This window comes from Nipponia nippon, unplaced genomic scaffold, assembly GCF_047370975.1.
Source record: "Nipponia nippon isolate SJK-2023a ecotype South Korea unplaced genomic scaffold, ASM4737097v1 scaffold_2, whole genome shotgun sequence".
Taxonomy (NCBI): Eukaryota; Metazoa; Chordata; class Aves; order Pelecaniformes; family Threskiornithidae; genus Nipponia; species Nipponia nippon.
In genome coordinates, this window is record NW_028262336.1 from 49,526,095 (window position 1) to 49,542,390 (window position 16,296).

At 37.8% G+C, this 16,296-nt stretch overlaps 1 protein-coding gene across 10 annotated transcripts in view; it reads right to left on the reverse strand.

Moving 5' to 3' along the window:
* OFD1 (OFD1 centriole and centriolar satellite protein) overlaps positions 1–16,296 on the reverse strand; it is a 35,197-nt gene that overhangs the window by 1,762 nt on the left and 17,139 nt on the right. For 9 of the 10 annotated variants that reach the window (XR_015704726.1, XM_087757531.1, XM_087757529.1 and 6 more), the window contains 6 exons: positions 15,053–15,664; positions 11,333–11,459; positions 6,135–6,235; positions 2,448–2,567; positions 1,227–1,375; positions 109–273 (listed from right to left, as the gene is read on the reverse strand). Coding sequence is in view for 8 of the 10 variants with exons in the window: in XM_087757531.1 (XP_087613657.1) it covers positions 109–273; positions 1,227–1,375; positions 2,448–2,567; positions 6,135–6,235; positions 11,333–11,459; positions 15,053–15,664 (1,274 nt within the window). In the remaining 2 variants the exon portion in view is untranslated. Of the gene's footprint in view, positions 1–108; positions 274–1,226; positions 1,376–1,588; positions 1,724–2,447; positions 2,568–6,134; positions 6,236–11,332; positions 11,460–15,052; positions 15,665–16,296 lie in introns of those variants that run through there. The other variant, XR_015704727.1, reaches the window with a different exon arrangement.

Below are 16,296 nucleotides of genomic sequence, written 5' to 3' on the forward strand. Positions count from 1 at the left end.
AAAAAAAAAAATGAAAGAATGAGAATATTGTTTTCATTCTGAGCATATTTTAGCAAGACACAAATTCAGCCAATAATAGTTTTGGGACTGGGTGTTGAGAATAGTCACCTTGTTTGCCAGTTCCTGCTCTCTCCTCTGCTGAATTATTCTCATGTATTTTTCTAATGCATTTGGAGTAGGATCCTTTAAGTCATCTTCAGCACCGGAATTACTGTTCTCAAATTTTCCTCCCTCCTTATCTTTTTCTTCTATTTTCGTCGAGTCTTGGATCCACTTTAAGACACAAAATCAAAATTAAATACTGATCAGCTCAAGAAAAGTACCTTTATACCTAAGTACCTGCACTACATGCAGGATTTCATGTTAACCTCGGTAAAACTTGCCAGTCTAAACAGCATTAAATTTGTTACATGCAGTTCAAGATGCAATGTTAAGCTATTGCTTCAATTCAAAAAGTGACATTCAAGAAATCCCACTCTTAACGCTGTCTGGATGTCTGAGGTGCTGTGAGGCCGGAGGCTTCTATGTGCGACATCTACGCGTGAACTGAAGAAGATGAGCTGATACAGGTATGCGAGTTTCTTGAAGGGCCTAGTTTGCTGGTGCAAAGGGTAGCATGAGCGCGTCTGATCAGTACCACTAAACTGAATCAAATTAACCAAGGTTTAAGGGTGGGAAGAGGAAGATGAAATGGGAGGGAGCAAAAAACAGGTTTTATACAGGCCCTAGAAGTCCAGAACACTACTTCAACACATGCGACATCAGTTCAAAGGGATTTAAGCCCACTCCTTAAGGTCTCCTTATAACTTCTACTTCCAAAAAAGTACCCTTAAATACCCTGATATGGACTAAAGAGCAGATGGACATGAACATCTGGTGGTGTCCCACCAGCAGCGGTCCAGACCAGAAAGTCAGCGAATGTACGGCTCGGTCCAACAGCATGGTGACAGCTGCCTTCCAAGTTCTGGCCATAAAACTGTAGTTTCCACTTACATGAAGCATGGAAGAAAAAGCATCTGTTTCCAGTGAAAAAGTTACTTGGCACAAGGAGAAATTCTAGCGAGACTCTCTGGTTAATCACACAAGTACATAAAAGAACTTAGCCTCTACTACTTTCACTTAAAGAATAAAATCTATTTTTAACCAAGCAACATACACAGCAATCCTAAAATACATGGCACTACAAAGCTGCATTACTGTCAGAAATTAAAATACTACATCACCACCTCTTCGTTAAGCTTTTCCACTTTTTGCTCTCTTTCCAAAGCTTCCTGTTGTTCTCTCTCTCCCCTTTCTTCTCTTGCTTCCCTTTCTTCTTCTAAGTTTTTCTCAACTTCTTTATTCTGTTCTTCAAACTGTCTTTGATCCAGCACCGCTGTGAAAAATTATTTCAACATCTGTGATTTGATTGCTGTAGTTCAGTAACCTACTACAGTAGCATACAAATAAGTAACAGGTTCCTGAATAACATTAGTAGTAAATGAAAAACAACCTGCTATATTGTTTATACATACACCAAAGTTATTCTTGGGTATCTGGTAATGTTTCTTCCCACCTCTATGCATTTTTAGTCTGATGTATGACTCACCAAGAGTTAAACAGTAGAGCCAAAGTAGAGGCCAGAGAGTTGACAAATGTCTCTATGCACTTCTCATTCCTCCCATGGACCTTCTCATTAAATCTCTGTTATCCTGAAGTTCATGTTGCTATATTCTTTCCCCCTCTGCAATATGGTTCGATACAATTCTTTATAAAGCACAGTACTTAAAAAACCTTTGAAAATTATTGCAGGGGACACTGCTGATGTGACCAGTATATTTAAAAAGCTGTGTAAGTAGAACGGCATTCAGAGAGTAACTAGATGGGCAAACTAAATACTGGGAATTGTTAAGAGCTAGAACGCTCTTCTCCTAATACAAATAATCGTAATGTTTCCATCTAGAACAATAAGAAAAGCGGTATATGCTGCACTGAAATCATCCTCACCTCCCCAAAGAATTAAAACAGCATTGTGATAATACAGTTTGGGAACAGAATCAAGAAAAATGAAAAAAATCCAGACAAGCAGTACATAAAATACTTTAAAAAAACCCAAACCTTTCAAGTCTTATTTCTATCAAGAGCAGAAATAATATTTAATAATTACCCTAAAAAGAAAAGAAAAAACCAAAATCATCTCTCCAGAAGCTGGACAGGGGAGTGGGATGGGTGGCAAAACTATTTAAATTAAAAACAAATCTAACCAAAACCAGGGTGAAAAAGACATCCTCATACAGTAAAGCAAAAGAAAGCATTCCTTCCTCTTTATTACGTAATTAGCACTTCTGGAAAAATTTTTCAGTCACGCCAGCATACAAACCTACAGAATGTTAAATATTCGGCTTTTTGTTTTATGCATTTGACATTTAAAAAGGGTATTCACTTTTGTTTCTGAGCTGAGAACTCACTTAAGTCCTGCAGCGAAGTGGCTGTTGCTGGCACAGTGGCTGGGACGTGGTTTCCATTGACGATGTCCCCAGATGGATGCAAGGCATCACTTTCACACTGCTCTGGAATGTCCCCCTGATCTGGAGAAGAAATTTGAACAATGGCCTCATTATTTTGTAATTACAATAGTGGAGCACAGCAATGGACACAAAGTGTGGGAATGGCTGAATTAGAACACATAAATATCAGCACTAATTAAGCATTTTCCCTTCAACTTGACCACTTCCCTGAGGATTAAGAATTATCAGGGGCTGTACTTGCTTCTTTAATTACAGAATTCTTAGTTTTGAAATTAGCTATTGGAACACATCTGTTTACAGAGCCAAAACATATTCATGAATAAATATACAACAGAAAATCAAAATGTTTTCATTTCTTTACATAATCAAGATACAGGTCACAGAAAAATTACACGACCAAGCTGAGCTAAGCTTTTCCATGCACATAAAACAATCTTTAATTATTTAATCATGTACTGTTCCTTTATTAGGATCCTTGCCTTTTTCAGTGCATAGGATGGATACTGTTAACTCAGATATTCTACAGTATATTTTCTTCTCCCTGCGCAATGTGGCTCTGAATTTACAAAACCACAATTACTGTACCTCCTCTGTAATCATTGCTATGATACTCAACTACTGCTTAATTATTTATTTGCCAAGTATGCAGACTGCTATTATCTCAATTTTATGGGAGAAAGCAAAAAGAGATTAAAAAGTCAGATGTAGCCATTATCTCTAGGTAGCCCAACTGAAATACACAGGACCATTTTTCCAAGCATTTAGTGTAATATAGTACAGATACCTTATATATCTCCTTAAGTTTTGGGTAAAGATTTAGAAAATACCCATTTCCCATCCTTTAAATATTATCAAGGTTTCAAGCATTTTTCTTTTCCACATCATAATAAAATTGAGATCTTTTGCATGAAGAAAAACAAGACACCCAAACCAATCAGCCTCTCTCTCAGAATGGTCTGAATCTCTTTAATTTAAAGTTCTTTTAAAGGAATTATAGATGAAAGCATCACATAAAATTTCTGCCAAACTGTCGGTCTAGCAAAGCTATGAGAGTGTTTTCAGTTTCCTACAAAAGCCACAGAAGTCGTACTGGCTTCACCTAGGACAGTAAATGCTATATGTTTTATGTAAGACGAAAATAATGGGCTATCACACTCAAAGTCTATTCTGGTTTTTTGCTCTCTCTTTAACTTCAGGTTTAAATTATAAGGTCATCAACAACAACATTATTTCCATATGAGGCATCAGTATGTTTCAGGGTATGTAATATTTAAATAGTCAAAAAATTCCTTTCACAAATAGGTTCCTGTTAAATATTATATCTAGCTTCTAAAAGTCTGCTAACCATACAAACAAAAAAAGCCTAAACCCAAAACAATACAGTACAAAACATCTTTATATTAACCTTTCTGCAAAGGAAAAAAGGTAACACTCTTTGGACACCTTCACTCCTTTATGCAAGTGTGGACAGCAAGAGATGCATTATTTCCTTAAGATGAGCACATCAACTAAAAGCCATTACTGCCAACAGAAATTCCAATCTTCTTGCTAGAGCTCACTCACGGTAGGATTAAAAGGCTTTCCATATTTTCTGGCATCTCCTTCACTCCATTGTTTTTTTCAACTCTTATCAACTTCGTCCTTTATTATATCTTATTCTACGTTTACTTTTTAGATTTTACATACTTATTCCTCCCCCAATTCCTCCTGGGTTACCTTCTCCTCTTTATAGCCATTCTGATTTCCTTCTACATACTGAGATTGTCTTTTGATGCCGTCTGACCTAACTAAAGTACTGCTGATTTAGAAATCACTGGCATATGCAAACTTAAAATTATTCTTTTGACTACCACACGTTTGACTACCACTACCACTGTAAATGATACAGTGGTGACTTATTTGGACACAGCAGCTACTCAGGCCTAATTGCCAAGAAAATGCCAGTCTATTCTCATATGTGATAAAATAAAAGTGAAATATGTAATGTATTCCCAGAATTCTCTAATACGAAATTAAACAAATAAATCTAAGTCTAATTAAAATACGAGATGAGTAGAAACCATTAGCGGCTACAGGCTCGGTTCACATTCAAATAATGCATTTAAAGCTTACAGAAAGAAAACTAAATGAGCTAAATTAAAAAACAACAAACGTACTGAGTAAAACTTCAGAGAAACGCATAGATGAGTCATCAGCTTCTGCTAGTTATCACTAAACACTATCAGCACATTTGCTGTTTAAACAAACAGTATCTTTTTTCTTTGGTTGGTTGGTTTTTAAAATACTGAAAGCCATATTCTCACAAGTTCAGAAGAGTGAGCAAGGACATCACTCCATTTTCCATACAACCTAACCACAACCAAAAGAATAAGCGAGTCTCGGACCCAGGAAAACACTCACACCAGTTAGGAATATCTTCTTTGAAATCAGTGATTCTAACTCTCCTATACAATAATTATAATCTCTTCACCAACTACGAATTTAATTATACTACCCAATGACATATCTCCACCAGTCTCAAGACTTTACAGACCTAACAAAATTTGTAAATGGGAAAGGCGTTTAGCTTACTGTTCACATCTTTTTCATTGACAATTTCACTTACTTTAAACCCACGGTTTCATGGGAGATAAGGCTGCTCAGGTCCAACATTAAGATCCCACTCAAATGCTGAAAAACTAGGAAATAAAGCCAGTAACTGCTTCGATTTCTCCCTCCATGTACAAATTGCTATAAAGTGCATTAACTTTTCTTATCCTCCTCTTTCTACAGTACCTTAGTCACATCAAAAATTTTTGAAAACTGACCCTGCAGGCTTGACTACAGCATACAGAGAGAAGGAAACATTTTCTAGCATGCAATCACCACATAATGACAAAGTTCTTCCTGCAATCAACAGAGTGGAAATGTAAATAAATAAAATGCTGACCTCAGAGGAATAAAAAAAGTTAGGATAAAATTCCTGTTTCAGTAACTGAAACATGTGTTCCAAAACTACTCAGAGATGCTGATTAATGACAGCATAATTGCAAGTGTTCTTCGCACATTTACGCATACTTCTAAAGTAACTTCTAATTCATAATACTATTTAACCTTCAGTTACTGAAGGAAAAATCAACAAGAGTATATGTAATGGCTGCAGAAACTTATCTTTGGAATTACAGCTTGGTAATACTGCTCTGATATTGGTCCACAATGACCACTCCTTGGAGTTTTACTTTATGCAGCAAATATAATAGACCCTCAAGTTAGCCTGGATACTAGTACACTTTGCTGTTTTAAAAAAAAAATCCTACACTTTGTTAAAACATTCTGAAACAACTGTCAGACCTACATGCATTCATCAGAACAAGGTTATGCAAGACTTCTGAACAAAAAAGTATGTTCCCAAATTTCAGAACCAACTTGATTTTAGTGTCTACTTATTACCACATACCCTTGTCCTCTAAAGATGCAAATATGAAGAAAATGAATCCCTCATCATCTGAGACAGTTTGGGTTTTTTATTTCCAACATCAGTCAGAATTTTTTCTCTCCAACTAGTGTCTTAAACTATCAAGACAACTGTCTTACAATTGTTAAGCCCTAAGGTATTAAACAAACTGTCTAAAATGCACTAAAACTTACATTCAAGAGAAGAAATGTGTTCTTCAAGGTCCTCATACATTAGTTTCTCTGGTTTGGGGATATCACTGAAATCTTGTTTATCTGTTTGTTGATTATGAAGTCTGAAAGAAGGAAGAACATAATTAAATAAATATAAATGCTAACCTTTTAAGTGAATAGCAATCTGAGATTTAAATACAAGGATTACTCACATTAGCAACAGACTAAACCAAACGTAAAAACCATGCAACCAAAATGCTGTAACTTTCTGACTCAAAAAGTTAGCTCCATGTCTCTGATAGCCATCTTGCTGCAGCCTTACTCCAAGGCCTATATATGACATAAAGGCATTACACTAAAACAAAATACACTCTCAAAAGGAGTTAAAAAAAAAAAAGCGAAATACAATGAAGTGTGGCACTTAGTTAACTGAAATTATGAAATTTGCCTATTTAGGTTCTGTGTTACAGTCTAATTCCCATTTTGATGTCATCTTAACAGACGTGTTTCAAATGTATTAGGATTAGACATCCGGCAAAACATATATGCAGGGGTGAAAATCTGGGTGCTATGAAAAACGGGGTTAGTGCCCTCATTCTAAATCCCCATTTATCTCATCAGAAAGATAATGTGAAAGAACAATATCTCTCACGTGACCCAGCTACTTAACTCTGACCAGAGCCAGAATAGCAAAAGGAGCGCAGGTCCCTAATGAAATTCAGCAGCAGCACTTCATAAAAGAGCTTACTTCACACCAGCTGGTGCTCTTCGCCACGGCATAAATATGTTTGTGCTTACAATTTCCAAGGAATTCAGGTCTTCTATGGAGCAAAAGTGGAGAACAAACAAAACACACTCCCACAATGAGACACGTTGAATAAAAAAATGTAAATCTGGGGACAAACAAATAGATCTGCATTGTCAGAAGGACAGTTCAGTAACGTCAGTGGGGAAAAATACCCTGTACATTAAATACAACAGAATAAATGGAACCAAGTTTTTGGAAGTCTACTTCATGTTTTTAGTCTTTCCTTCACAAAAATGGTTCAGTGGTAAATAATTCTTAAGGATGCAAGGCTCAAGGACATGCATGTCACTTTCTTCAATACTGTGTCCTGCAACACTGCTAGAAAGACAGTCAATACACCGCCTCAGATTCAACAAAAAGAAGAGGTCTGCCTCATGAAGACTGGTAAACACATGTATTTCCAAACAGGTTTCAAAATTCTTTCCATCAAACAAAGCTGGCAACCAAACCCGGGACTGTACCTAATGTCAATACTCCATAAAACAGTACTGGCGTGCCAATCAACACCAAATGATTAAATAGCGTGAATTATGCTTATAATTACCATTAAAGCTTAAACAAAAGGATGAGAAGGGGAAGGGGGAAGTTTAGGTTGGATATTAGGAAAAACTTCTTCACCAAAAGGGTAGTCAGGCACTGGAACAGGCTGCCCAGGGAAGTGGTTGAGTCTCCGTCCCTGGAGGTATTTAAAAGAAGGGTAGACGTGGTGCTCGAGGACATGGTTTAGTGGTGGACTTGGCAGTGACAGGTTAACGGTTGGACTCAATGATCTTAAGGGTCTTTTCCAACCTTAACGATTCTATGATTCTATGAAAAAAACAACCACCATCTAAACTATTTTGTTAATGTCTGAAATTACTTTTTTTGCCTAAAACTAGTAACGAACCTCACAATCGGTTTCTACAGCCCTAACCAAAAAAGGAATGGTTTAGATAATAATCTGTCTTATAACTCTAGTCTTCCTGTCTGTGTTTATTGGCTTCCTTCATACCACTCATATCTTGAAACATAAACAAACAAGGACCTCCTGTAGTCACAGAAGAAGTTGTTCCTCCCCACTGACAGAGATCTAACTCGTAATGGCTTACTGGTGTTACAGCATCGCATTTTTTTTTTCTTTTCTTTTCTTTTCAAAGAAGTTCCCATTGCCACTTAAAATCTACAGATCATAAACTAATCCCACAATACACATCAATGATGTGGTATTTGCCTAATAATGAGAGTAAATACCTGGGAAAGCCCACACATGCATTTCTCAAATATTTTATGTAACAGAAAACAGTCCAAGGCACAAAAAATTAAAAAATACTCAACAAAAGAATGTTTTCCCTTCAAGAAAGTCTTGGGAAAGCAGAAAGTTTAAGAAAATGATTGGGACCTCATACCCTTGCTTTGTCATGAGGAACCCAAGAAAGCAACTACAACCCATAGCTGCCTGCCCAGACCCTGGCCTGTTCTTTGCAACCCAGCTTGCTCATACTGTTCACTCTTCAGGCAGCGTGGACTCTACGACATCCTTCAAAGCAGTACAGTCCCTCACAGTGTTAGAGCATTCTCCCATATCACCTTAACATGCAGGTTAACACTCAACCTTCACTTTGTATGGTCCGTCACAGGAATACAGGACATCTGAGGCATACTGTAGAAAACGTGAATGAGCAGGGAAAGGAGAGACAGCCACTTGAAGGAACTAATCTCACAGTCCCTAGAAATCCCAATGGCTTCTTTTCAAGGCCAAGAACATAAAGGCTCTCCCCAAATTCTAACCACAAAAGAGACCCTCTCTACATTAAATGTATATTGAGGACTTGATCAAAACAACAAAATAAGAAAGCCCTATCAATGACTGCTACAGCTGCCCCAGGATAAGCCGTCTTTCTTCAGCCATCAAATCTGGAATGATGGCTAGCAGGTTAAGGCCAATTCAAGTGTCTCTTCTTAGGAAAGAAACATTAAAAATTAAATACTCCAGCTTTTTCTGAAGACACCTATTCAGGATTCTCAGTTTTGGAGAGTGGAGGCAGCAGTGACCGTTAAGAACAGAAGAATTTCATACATGGAAACAGGAGATACAGAGAGGAAAGAGAAGTGATTTTTATGCAGCTTAATTTTGCCAAGTTATTAATTTACTTAAGAGAGACCTTAAAAAAAAAAAATAAAAGGAAAAGAGAAAAGTTCCGCTACCCATCCCCTTCCCACATGCAAAGGAGACTGGAGATTCCTATTCTGGAAACAGTTATACAGGCGCATGAACAAGCTCTTCAGAGAAAAAAAACGTTAGCATTACAGCTTGTTAATGAATAAAGATGTACAACTGCCTTGATTTAAATTCTCAGACAGACAGCAGAAACTACCGAGCTTCAATCAGCAAAAGCTCATCAGTCAGGTCGCAGATGTGAAAAACAGTGACACAATAAAAGATACGTAGCTTTGCTCAAGAAATTAGTGGCCTTTTACGATTAAGGGTTTTTGTGTGCATCAAATATGCATTAAAAAAAAATGCTTTTGAACATCAAGCATATGCAAAAGGCCTGTTCTGATATGGGAAAGACGAGAGATTATCACTACTTTGGACAAGAATTTGTGATGAACTTGAAATAATTTTTCAAGAAAAAGGTAAAACTGCAAGTCATTGAAACATGAAGTTTACCCCTCTGAAGACCCATGGTCGTCTTCTGAAATTAAGCTTGTTCTCAAATTAGCCTACAATGTCAGCAGGAGTTCTTGTTAGCCTCATGAGGGTCACATTTATATGGATGGCACAGAAGCCTACTAGAGGAATCAAACCTGTGAAATCCCAAAAGAGCCCATGACAGCAAACCGCTAAAAATACGTTCACATTCAGGCAATTCATATGAGGGTGCGGACCTCTGATAGGTTTGTTTTAAGTAAGACATGCCAAGTGATAGTCAGTTAATTGGCCACTGGAGTACCTTCACATTCCCATTTGCAACACAGTACAGGCATTATTCTTACTCAAAAAAGTATTCTAAATTTTTAAACTATCAATATGGTCCAAAGTTATGGGACACCAGGTGAAGTCAGATGTATCTTGGACATATGCATACATCCCTCACATATTTAAAAAATAAGATTTTTTCATAGATACTATACATAGGCATGCAAGTCAGCTGTTGTTTAACTCAGACTTACTTTTAGGAACAGATTTTAAATTTTTAGGAAACTCTTAGAAAACACATTTTCTGAAATTAGTTATCAACAGAATATTTATTTATTAACAATGAATTTTTCATTCAGCCGTCCGAAAGTGGTGCACTGTGTAAGGAAGTACAATTGAAGAGGTGGTCTACACTGACCCAATAGATTTCAAGCACTGCAGAACTTGCTGCTCTCTTGAAATATGAGGATCCACAACACACCTTGCTTTAAATAACAGCATCCAATGCTTTCAAAAGTTCATCGGAACACTGACATATGAAAAGCAGAGAAGAAGGGGAAAAGCAGAATTTTATTGTTAAATCTGGAGCTACATGTAAGGAGGTATCTATAGCAGACTGAAAACCACCAAATTAAATCAGCCTGACCTGAGCCTAGGAACACCTAAACTTTGTATGACCTGTATCTGTCAGGTGTGCCTTAGTGGTGACAGCACACACCAAATGAACCACCTTCTATCTTTGAAGTCACATACAGTAACAAAGCAATACTTACACTGGTTGAAGCAGTACAAACTGAAAGTGCTGAGAAGCAGTTCTAAAAAGTGTTTTAATCACAGAGGAACTAATATCCCTAAACAGCAGAATTTGAGCTAAGTTTCAGTGATGGGTATTTATCAATTTGCTATCTGCATTAAACTAACATGCACTTAGTATGCCTCACATTCTCACTCTCCAGGCTTTTTCGTCCTTTGCCTAGCACTTTCCATGGCAGTGGATTTTTTAGGCCCTAGAGCTAGTGCTACCATTATTGTTTCTCTCCAACAGAGGGCATCTTTGGAATAACCTTTCATCCTTGCTCAACTACACCAGTGAAATGACTTTACAAAACACTTTGTAAATCAATCAAGTTTTACTTTGTCATAGGACTTGTTTTTTCCCCCCCCAAAAAAAAAATTGCATTCGTCTGAAGTTTCCAATGCGCTTGAGGTTTAAGTATTTCACTGCACATAACTGCACTGTAAGGAAGCACAAATTTAACAGAGGTGGAAATGTCAAATCACATTTGCCAAAGGTGTTTTGATTTGGGAGGAGGGTGTGTTTGGTTTTTTTAAAACTAAGTTCCTCTTGAGGCACGATACTGAAGAATGGAAATCCTTATCCATCTTCAGAAGAGTTCTCACTTACAAAATTAATGGCTTACTTGAATTGTAAAAGCAGCTATCACCATGGTCAGTTAGATAAATGTTTCTTTAAAAAGCAGGTTAAAAGTATTGCTTTGTAATTGACATTACCTGATTTTCCCGCCATGACTGGATGGTGAGGAAGAAACAGATTCAGAAGATGAAATAGGTTTTGAAATAGGAGAAAGCACCTGGTCAACACTCTGCTGTGAAGAGACAAGGTACGAGCCACTGATGTCTGCAGATAAAAATCCCACAATTTGTATTAGTCAGTTATTTATCCTACCACTTCTCAGACAAGGCTGGTTTTTACAACACATGCATAATTGGACTGTGCAGGCACCACCACTATTGACCACCACTGGGCAACTAACATCCAAATCTACCAGGATTAACATGAACTTTCTTCTACTGTTTTTTTGGTTTTGGGGCTTTTTTTACCCTTCCTGTATGGCAGTTCTCCTCTGCAAGCCTTCACCATCATAAACTTACTCCTCACAAAGCCTATGATTATCATCACCCCATTATACACCTATGTTCCCCATAAACTGCAGCCCCTCTGCCAAACACCAAATAATTTCTCCCATGCTGGGCATTAGAGAAAGCAGTTACAGACCCAGATTTCAAGCTAGGGATGTGCTTACTAGCCAGCAAAAGATAATGTGTGAGGTCTCCCAAAGGCCGTTCTTCATTAGGAAAATTAACCTGGAGGTTTCATTTTCTACAAATTTATTAAAATTAGTGACGAAGCAAAGAAGAAAATCTTTGAAGATTTTATCCTCTTATCAACAGCTGTAAAGTTATCAGGGAAGGAAAACAGGTAGACAATATGACCAGAGAAATCTTGAACTTCCTAGGAAACCAAGGTAAAAACCAAACCCCCTGTATTAAAAAGGCTTCTAATCAAACTTGCAAAGTCCAGCACTTCACTTAAATTTTGCTTTGCAATCTTGATTTTCCTTTCCTGTGCAGCTGCACAGATCTTTCATTACTAGACTATGAATTATTCTTTTTTTTTCCACAAGATTTGTTATTCACTCAGCACACAGGTACTGTTGTTTTTCTTCTCTTTATTGACCAAATAACTTTTACTACAGTCGGTGCTAATTTGGCTGAAGAGATAGAGGAAAAGCCATTGTTAACACTCCCATACCTGAAGTTCTTTCAGGTGGTTGTACAGAAGTGCACCCACGCACCACGGAAGCCAGGATGCTTCAGACCAAGGCTGCCCGTAGATTTTTATCTCCAGACAGCCCCTACACCCACGCAACACAGACAAACACCCTCTAAGGAAGCTGAGCACTAACAGAACAGGACCCAGCAGTTACGTCGTCCTCGTTTATCAGCAGTACCTGTTTGTGGCGGGAACCCTCAGCCCACCCGCATCCAGTCTTTTATAAAACGACCTGTTAAATTTTCACATGCGGAACAAATGGACCAGAACAGTACATAGACCGCATGCGCCTCCTCAGCATAACATGTACTGCAGGGTAGGACACAGGTAGCACACCAGACATCTCAAATGGTAATTTACTACAACCTACTACTATTTGAAATTATCTAGGATTGAACTTACTGATTTTCTACTAAAAGACAAATAGCTGAGGTCTATGGCTCACAGTATGCTGTCTGCAAGACTCACCAGCCTTGCTCTTTCTCATCAGAAGGTATGAAGTTTGCTCAAATAATGATCAAGGTGAAAAGTACCAATAAAGTAATAGGGAGCATGGGTCAGATGGCAATCCAAATTTTTTTTCTCAGTAACTATTTCTTGATCTGTGTTTCTGTCCAGAGACTGGAGACAGTAAGCAGGGGAAAACAGAAAAGGACCCTGTCCTACTTTTAGTTGTTCTTAAAGAAATGGGCTTACTCCTTCCCAGTAGAAAGGCAAAGCCTTGAAAGATGGCCAACATGCACGGGCTTGGGAAGGAAAACAGTTGAATACGTGAGATAATTTAAAGGAAGAGAGAAAACTGCATACCCTTCCACTGGCAGACTATACAGTAAAAGAGCTGCTAGATCTGCAAACTCCAAGTATTTTACAGGCGGACATGCTTCTTCCTTTCATCCTTCGAAGATAGGTGCGGACAACTGCGCTGCAGCTTGTCGTTAAATGAGTTGACTGTGGTGTCCCTCACTTAAAGGAAAATCAAATCTCAGACTCACGTGCATGACACCTGCAACCCGGTTTCCTACGCTACATACCATTCAATTTTTGTAACACCTAAGTCAGGTAATATCCTCCTCTGTTATTCAACCCTTATCACTCTTCGGAAAAAGTCAGTCTTGTGCATTAAGCACAGAACAGATCCAATGGAAAAAACAGATCAGCCATCATGTAACAAGCCTCTGGCAGGTACAAAGACAGGAGGGATTGTTAAAGTTATGCACACAACTTTAATTTTGATATTTCCTAATTTTACAACAAAACCCTACTTTTATGAAAGATTTTTCGTGTGTACAGTATTAAACGAGTAGCCTGCAAGTAGTTTATATACAAGCTGAATACAGAGAAAAGGTAAAACTCAGAAGACTGCTTTGGAAGTTAAAATTTTCAAATACGTTTTCAGTAACAGAGCGTGATATTCTACTTGTAGAAACACAGAGACAGCCACAATAGATCAGGCAGGCTGTTTGTAGCGTGTTTCTAACAGCACCCATTACTAAACAAAACTAAACTAAAATTCAAAAAGGAGAATATTTGTATCTTCTGGCAATATCTGCCCCGACCTTTCCTCAATCAATACTTGGGCCCTTCTGACAGGGAAGTTTTATTCCTACATCTGTACTTGTTGCCACAGAAGCAATAAATTCCACAACTTACTCATGGTATGAAAAAGTACTTCCTTCTCTTTCCTTTCAATTTCATAGAATTCCAGGGTCTGTGAAGCAGTGATTAACCGATCCCTTTTCGCCTTTTCGACATCACTCATTGCCTTCCAGATTTCCCACAGCCCACCTCAGCCAACTCTTTTCCAAACTAAGCTGCCCTTCTTATATTTAACCTTCCTTCATGCAGAAGATGTTAATTATATTTTTTTTTGTTACTGTCTCTTTTTTTTGTCCTATTAAATCCACTTTGAGCTACGGTGATGAGAATTTCATGACTCAAGAAGCAGATGTACCGCAGATTTGAAACAAAAGGTTTTTTTAATTTTCAATTCTTTTCTATTTTGCTTGCTTTTCTGAGTACTGCCCCTTTTAAAAAAATATTAAGTAATTATTAGACACTGTGAAATTAATAGCAAATTACAATTTTCCAATCATGACCAAACACTAATCCCCTCCCCCTCCCAACTGCTCAGGAACATATGATAAAGATGTCACAGCAAAAAGAACAAACAAAAGCAAATCTGGACCTTTCAGACTGGAAAACTCAATTTAAGAGAAGCCAGATGAAGCAGTCTTCTGCTGCACACATGTTAACTATAATAGCTAAATGAAAACATAGGAATACAGAGGGAGGGTTATTAAAACTAGGAAATTACAATTAATGTTGCAAAGTAGTTACACTTAATAGCAACTTTTGAATTAAACTCTGCATATCATAAAGTTACACCTGTAGCGAAGTCTATGGCATAGTCTTCTCTTTAAAGCTACCTGAACTAAGTGCAGTATGTTTAGCGTCCCTCAGTGTACTTCTCCAGTACTTGTTTCCATGAAGAAGCACCACTCCAAACAGCTAGCATATTTTGTCTCTGACTTCTGCTGCCTCTTAGCAAATAACAAATGAGTGAAAGACAATCACTGCTAAACCCTTCTCTTCCCATAGCGCAAGAGGAACACTAAGTAAAACCCCAATACCACACCACATTAACAATCATGACTTACCATCTGAAATTTTCTTGTTACTGAGATCTCTTTCCAACTTGGAAACGGGAGTAGAAGAAAGGCGTCTTGAAGAAGACACTCCTCTGTGTGGTGGCGTTAACGGATTTTTAAAGACATCAACCTGCCCAGTTCTTTTGATGTATTTTTCACCTCTTGGACTGCTCAGGGGGGAATGATGGCAGCTGCGACTATCCTCTAGAAGTTCATGCTGGGTAGTCAAGGGGGGTCTACTAATAGCACACTGTAGAAGTAAAGGGGACTGCATCTTTCTCGGTGTTCTGCTTGCAGCCGCATCCTGCGTGACTCTGTGTTGGTAGTTCCTGTAGGCTTCTTCCAAATACTCTGCCTCTTTTTCTAGTTCTTTTATTCTAGCCCACGTTTGCGCCATACACTCCAGGTCAGAATCCGGAGAAGCACTGCGTGGCTGTAACTGCTGATGACAGCCAGCTCTTGGCACAGCATTTACCTTCATCACATCGGTCATAACATGATTCTTCAGGAACCCGCTATCCACATAAATATCATGAGGTACAATTCTGTCACCAGTGAAGTCAAGGACAGAGCGATCAACAAGCGAAGGCTTTGGATTCCGATACACTTCATTTTCCAGAGCTAAATGCAAGAGAAAGCGAGTGACAGTAAAGAGTGAGAGGGAGACCCATAACAAAACAGAAACAGTAAAACACAGCATTTAAATTCCAATTTGATCAATATTATTTTAACTTGGAATTGGCTTAAATTTTGAGAATTTAATGTGTTGATTTACATGTATTTTTAATATAGCTGCACAGCTGCAAATTATCACTGATATTATTTTTTTAATATATAATCCTTCCATGTAAAACTACCTAAAGTATGCACTCTACAGTGTTATTTCTTAAATTATGTTTAAATAAATAAATAAAAATTAAAACACCACTTTGGAAGCATTATATCCAATCACGCTGTTAAAGGGTGAGGGACATAGGGCAGGCCACAGTGTTAACAGTTTCCTTCTCTTTAGATCAAAAAAGAAATTTGGAGAAAAACAACATAGCACATGGATAATGTTGCTGTTTTTTTTTAAAAAAGTACTTCTCCAAAATTGCCAGTTAAATTGAATGTTTCGTGCCTGTCTGCTTCCAGGCTTGCACTTGTATGCTTCAGCAAGCCCAAAAGACCAATCTATAGGGCTGCATCTTTCTCAGCAAAATGACAACCTTGTTTTTATGCTACGTAAATGGTTCTTCAATGACATCCTTAAC